The sequence below is a fragment of the Arachis hypogaea genome, chromosome 1 (assembly GCF_003086295.3).
Source record: "Arachis hypogaea cultivar Tifrunner chromosome 1, arahy.Tifrunner.gnm2.J5K5, whole genome shotgun sequence".
NCBI lineage: Eukaryota > Viridiplantae > Streptophyta > Magnoliopsida > Fabales > Fabaceae > Arachis > Arachis hypogaea.
In genome coordinates this window covers 7,433,045-7,439,694 of record NC_092036.1, presented here as the reverse complement: position 1 = coordinate 7,439,694, position 6,650 = coordinate 7,433,045, and the positions used below count along the sequence as shown (strand labels likewise).

At 30.8% G+C, this 6,650-nt stretch overlaps 1 protein-coding gene across 1 annotated transcript; it reads right to left on the bottom strand.

The window, feature by feature from the left end:
* Positions 1–3,032: 3,032 nt before the first annotated feature.
* On the bottom strand, positions 3,033–6,353 carry LOC112697408 (uncharacterized). Its single transcript, XM_025750940.3, has 4 exons — positions 6,203–6,353; positions 5,381–5,488; positions 4,206–4,376; positions 3,033–3,376 (listed from the first exon to the last, which is right to left on the bottom strand). The coding sequence occupies exons 1-4, from the start codon at positions 6,287–6,289 to the stop codon at positions 3,281–3,283; spliced, it is 462 nt and encodes a 153-aa protein (XP_025606725.1). The 5' UTR covers positions 6,290–6,353; the 3' UTR covers positions 3,033–3,280.
* Between the last annotated feature and the right edge of the window lie 297 nt (positions 6,354–6,650).

The following is a 6,650-nucleotide window of genomic DNA, read 5'->3' as shown; positions in this document are numbered from 1 at the left end:
GTGAAAGCTGTGACACTAACCTTCGACGGAGACACGGACGGCGACCGGGGAAACGACGGCGAGTGACGACACGCCGAGCTGCTCCAAGCCAACAAAACAGAGAAGCCACGGAGGACGGACGGCGGACAGGGGGAAGGAGGACGCTGAGCTACAAGAGAGGGCCTGGCCACAGACGACGCCGACAGCACGGACGGCAGCAGCAGTGCGGTAGAAATGTTGCAGGAGGACCTAGGGTTTTGGTTTGGGGATTTAACTTTGCTTCAGTAGAGTGATTCACGAATTGGTAGGGGGTTGTTGGGGGAAGGGGTGAGGGTGTAAACTGTAAACGCAATAACGCAACGTTGGTTTTTTTTTTCCCTCAAAAAATCAAAACAGCGTCGTTGATCAAGAACCGGCGGGTTACCGATCCGGTCCAACCGACCGGTTCCCGGCCGGTTCGGCGGTTTGACAGCGGTTTTCCAAGAGACGGTTATTAGAGGTGGACCGGACCGTTTTTACTGCTGGTTCCCGGTTGGACCGGTTCAACCGGCCGATCTGGTCCGGTTTTCAGAACATTGCTTATCTCCTTCTCCTTCCCCTGAGAAGGAGGAGGAGTGGCGGCGAAGTGGAGGTTGAGTACGACGCCATTTGACATGTTCGCTTGGAATTACGAGTTCGCAGAGTGGCAGAGACGTATTGGCGCTCCTCCCTCATTTTTCTTGTTTTGTCTTGTTTGCCACGTCCCCAAAGATTTCTGGACTCTCAAAAAGACTTGTTGATTGAAAATCGTTATGATTAAATTAATTATTAATTAATATAATAAAAAGTATTCCATGGCTCCCAAACCAAAGTGATTTCAAGGTATGGAGCTCTATAACAGTCATAAACTATAGAACAATAAAGGAGCGCAAAAGCAACCTGATATGTTTGGCAATCACTGTATCGCCATCTGCAGCTCCAAGATGTCGCAGAACTACCTCCTCAAGATGACCATCTCTATATGCATGCTGTAATTGAGACATAAAACGTAATTAGGCTGCTTCCAATTTTTAAAAATGCCTTTTACTCACCAATCAAGCATCAATTGAGGCATAAAACGATTCTGAGTTCAAAAAATTTGCATTCATGTACCAATTTCATGTAATAATGTCTCAAATCTAACTAATAAGAAAACAAACTAAAAATTCTATTTTAAACATTTCTCAACTATTTAGAATCAAAACCTAATCTAATCCTATTTTAACAACCTAAAAATCCACTAATTAGAAAACAAATCTAACTAAACTAATTACTAAAATCAAACTATCTAAACAAAATTAATTGAACTCAATAGAATTAAAAGGATTCTGAAACCAAAACTTGGTCTCTACGGTTCGAACAGGAGAAACGAGAGAGGTGGAAGCGCGGCTGACGGAGGAACCGATTTTGGTTGCCACGGAACTAGGGCTTGCGCGAAGGTAGCCGCGGCATAAAAGTCAACCAGCGAGGGATCCTCCCACGTCTGTCCGGTGGCACGGCGGGGAACTGCCTTCCGCTTCGCGTCGGTCTTGTGGTCAACGTCGCTGCTGGCTATGGCGGCCCTCACGCTCTCGAGAGCCTCCGGGGTGATGGTCTGGGCGTCACGCTGGAAGAGTTGCTGAGCGTCGCACTGGAATTTGTGGTAGTGTGACAGTGGAGGAGGATAGCTATGTGCGGCAGCAGCGGGGGGCAGCGGCGATGGTGTAAGGAGGCGGACGAGGGGGTGGGGCGTAAGGCGGTTGTTGAAGGTGGAAGGGGGGTGGGGAAGTAAGAGGGATCAGAGGAGTAGGTGAATTGAGACGAGGAGGAGGAAGATGAGTAAGGGTTTGCCATGGAATTCGATCGATCTGGATATTTGGGATCGAAATTAGGATTTGTTATTTCAGACACATATTTAGAAGTTTAATTACACACACATTAGAAGTTTAGTGTTTATTTCCTTTGATTTGTGTGGTATGAATAGAGTTCGCGCAATAGTAAGTTTAGTTTATTATTTTCGACAGAAAATTTTAAATTACTCTGTCTGTAATAATTTAAAAAAATGTAGCGTTTTTGTCCATTTAATTATAGACGAATTTTTTGTCTGTAATCATTTTTCACAAAAAAAAATTAATTTTTCCGATAGAATTATCGACGGATTCTCTTTTCCGTCTGTAATTTATGCTAATTCATTTTTTTTGTTTTCTGACAAAAAATTCCTCTGAAATTTCGTATGTATTTCCGTGGTATAAAATCCGTCAAAAATATCTGTCTATAATAACTAGTTTTCTAGTAGTATTTTTTCTCATTTCAATATTTTGGCACATTATTGCATGATACGTTTATTATTAATACCAATGCTATTTCATATTTGTCAAGTTATATTTTTATTGATTATTTTTTATGTAATACAAAAGATATTATAGTTCAATAATTAAAGAATCTATCAAGAATATAATTTGAATTAACTAATTTTAATTTTTTATGAAAATTGTGTGAGAGACAAAAAAAATTGGGAGAAAAATACAAATTTAAATCAAACAACTACAATTCTCTTTATATATAAGTACAGATAAGATAATATCTCTTTTTATATTATGCAAATATTCAAATAATTTGTTAGCATTTAATAGCAAAATTGACATTTTTTAATATTTATGGTAAAAAATTTTCGACAAAAATAATTATTATATGTAAGAGTAAGGCCAAAATTAAATAAAATAAAATAATAAAAAATAAATAAGTAACTAATATATATATTATATATAAAAAAACTACTAAATACTAATAATCTCATTTATATTTAAAAAGCTATATTTGACTTTAGATAATTAGCTAATTGAATTATTATTATTTTTGTTATTATTTGTTTTAAATATATATGATATAATAATTTTTATCATTGTATTAATATTTAATAACAATTTTTTCTTAATTTTTTTTATAAACTTAATGGGGTAACTGTCCCAGACAAATCAACTAAGGTGGGTCCGTCCCTATATATATATATATATATATATATATATATATATATATATATATATATATATAGTTAATTTTATTTGTCAATACCTTTTATATATAACACTAGAAATCTAGAACATACATTCTTCACATACATTTTAGAGAAAATAACTTACATAATCTCTCTAATTCCATTAAGTCAAGGGATCAGAGAGACTATATCTAATTATATCTAAGGAAAACTGGCAATTTTCTTGCAATAATAATATACCAAAATAATTCAGAAAGGTAAACATCTGAACGAATTTGAGAGGACGAAACAAAGTGGTACAAGCAGGGATCATTGTTGGTGTGTGACTTCACTCCAATTTTGAATAGCTTGAGACACTACTTTTTGAATTACTTGTGCATCCAAATGGCATGTACCATTCTTATCCTGGGACATTCACAAAATAATTGATTTTGTCAGTGTTTTTCTCTTTGTCTCCATTCAAAAAGGTTACAAGTAATAAACACGAGTATAAATAAATTAAAAGGGATATTATTCAAGAGTTTGGTTTTGATGCACTATTAATATAAAATAGTTTTATACGTGTATCCAATTAAGTAACTATCTTTTATATTAACTGTGTGAATAGTCATAAAAAAAATAAATGTGATTGTACGATTATGTAAAACACTTTACACTCTCAGTGTATCAAAATTAAACTCATTATTCAAATTTTTTTATTTTATTATTCATATTTATGTATGTACTATTGTATAATGATAAATAATGATAATACACATATCTTTTAGTATTTATTGAATCAAATATTATGACTGGATATTTAATTAGTGAAATGTGAATACGTCTTTAGGAAAATTGAAGAACTATATGTTAGTAATTGTACATATTTCAATTCTGTAAGTAATGAATCGAGGGTAAGTAATGATCAATTATCAATTATTTTAATTAATTAATTTCAGCATCATATTTAATGTTAATAATCAACCCAGAATGTTTAAATGTATCTAAAATCATAAACCACTTTTTTTTTCAAAAATGTTATGTGTATATAAAAGATTCGACTATTATATATCTGTATTATATACGAATAATTGATTTGGTTAATGATTTTTTATGAATATATAGTAGGATTGTATTTTTTAACTATATATAATAATGCTTTTTTTTTAATTTCCTTGTTCTTTTCTTCTTCTTTTTTTTCTCTTCATACATGTTATGATGAATGTATATGTAAGAGAGGTATATATAGCATTACTTTGATTCCAATTGCTTCTAGAGAGAAGTTTTGAGCACAGGAAACCCTAGCTTGGAGCACATCAAGACCAAGCTCTTCAAAGGCTTCAAGTATGAATACCAACAAACCTTTGCAACTCCTTTCACTCACAACCTTTATCATAAATTTCTCTTCTTGCACTTCAACTTTTAGCTGTAATAATTAATCAAAATAATTAGCATTTAGCAACAAGCACAAAAATATTTACACAACATTGCCTTATGTCTTATTATTTATTAATTAATAATGACTAGTTTATGTATGAATAAATTGCTCTTTATATATACAAGTTAATACCTCTAAACATTAAAGTATCGTAATGCAACTTTTTGCTTCAATATAATATATTGATTTTTTTTAATGTTATCAATCTGTCCAAAGTCCAGATGGATGATTATTTATTTTCAACAATAAACAAAAAGTTAAACAACATCTTATGATTAATTAATTATAATTTATATTATTATGAATCATACTGTTATTCCTTTGTTTTAAAATAAATTCATTTATCTATAAGGTTGCATTTGTTTATAGGAACAGTAGGACACTGAGATATAAAACCGTGTTTAACAGATAAGATATAAATAAAGACATTATGTCCAGAGATACTGAATTAATGTATTTTGTGTCTATCGTGATAAGAAGGACACAGAAACATTAACAAAAGACACAAATTATTTTTTATTTTTTCTTTCATTATTCTTGTTAATTTTTCATAATGATATTTTTTATTATTATATTTTTTTCTCAAATTTTTTGAATGAAAAAAATAAAAATAAATTATATTTTCATAATTTATTCACTTTATCACCAAACAGAATATAAGAACATTAATTAAATTTTGTGTCTATGTCTTTTATATCTTATTCGTTCTCAATGTTTACGCTTCAGATGATCATTCTTAAATGTGAAGGATATATATTATAAGTCTCACATCTCTCAAAGATAAACTCTTTAAAGAATTTATAAATAATATAAAACATCATTCTACCACATAAACTAATTTTTGGGTTGAGCTAAATTTGCTCAATCTCATTTCTAATAAAAATATTGATATAATTCAATATAATTTATATCTAAATATATATTTTTTAATGTATTCATTTATTTAAATTAAAATGGTGACATTTATTTTGAGTAAAATAGAAAGTATATACCATAGGCATCGTTGCGGCTGCTACTAGTTGCTTCCATTCTTCTTCAAGCCTTTGCTTTAAAAATTTTATGTATTCTGAAGCATCCAATAACACTAGTGTCTTCTGCCTCTGCATAAAGAGGAAAACATATTTCATCATATTCATATTTGAGATTTCCATATGATCTTAAATATATATGCATCAATAAAATCTACTTGTTTGGAGTTTGTAAGATATTTCAAGCAAGATATAATCATTCATATTTTCTACTCTCGGCTTAATTTTATTTTAAGAAAAAATAATTTTATATTATGATATGATATTAAAACTTTTATAATTAAAAAAATTTAGAGTTCAATTTTTGTCAACTCTCCTTGGTTCCAAAACGCAAATGATATTTATAAGATCAAGCGAGTTATATATATCTTATTCAAATTTGAGCATATCAAGTGGAAAGAATTGTGGAAATGGATCCTCTCCATTTTTTTTAACACTTGAGAGAATAAAATGTGATCTCTCATATTTAATTCTTTAAGTGGGATTAAAAATAAATAAGAGAGAGAACAATGAAGGGTGAGATTAAACAGTGGACACCATCCAATTTTTTTTCTACTGGAGATGGAGATGATCCACTTCCAAGAATTGCTCCTAACAAGACTATGAGAAAAATAAATTCTGGTCTCTATAAAAAAATGATGATCATTAATCACTGAATGATCGATCAAATTGACATTTTGAAAATGTGAAAGATTAATTATATAAAGTGAATGAAGGAAAAATGCTAGCACAATAAAGATGGAATAAAATTAAAGAGATGTTTTAAAATAATGAATGAATGATCACCCTTTGAAAGTGTGTGATAGAATGATGAAGTAATTGAAGGTTCTTGAACATGGATCTTGTCTTTTGATTTTGAACCTTGGAGACCATATCTCTCTCTTTCTCTCTCTATGTATGTATCTATCTAGAGATATGCACAAAGAAAGGTGAACAATATTTGATTGTTTATAAAGAGGATATATATGAAGAAACAGAATCTTGTTGAGCACACATACATGTGATGAAGTTTTGGAATATTACAATAATATAATATATTATATATATGAATCAAATTAAATGTTATGAATGAATTATAACTTCAAGACAATCTTGTTTTCTTTTTTATTTTATTTTATTTTATTTTCTCCCCTCGTGTTGTATATTCATTTGTCACTTCTGATCACTACTGAACCAATAATTCCAATAATTTTGACAAGCTGATCTTAATAAAGACCCAGCTAGTTTGACGACA

Bases quoted from the DNA above. Each gene is read 5' to 3' on its own strand.
- LOC112697408 (XM_025750940.3), bottom strand. From the start codon at position 6,289: ATGGTCTCCAAGGTTCAAAATCAAAAGACAAGATCCATGTTCAAGAAC. The intron at 5,489-6,202 runs GTGATCATTCAT...CTCTTTATGCAG, and splicing joins CTATCACACACTTTCAAAGG to AGGCAGAAGACACTAGTGTT. The intron at 3,377-4,205 runs GTAATGCTATAT...TGAATGTCCCAG, and splicing joins TAGAAGCAATTGGAATCAAA to GATAAGAATGGTACATGCCA.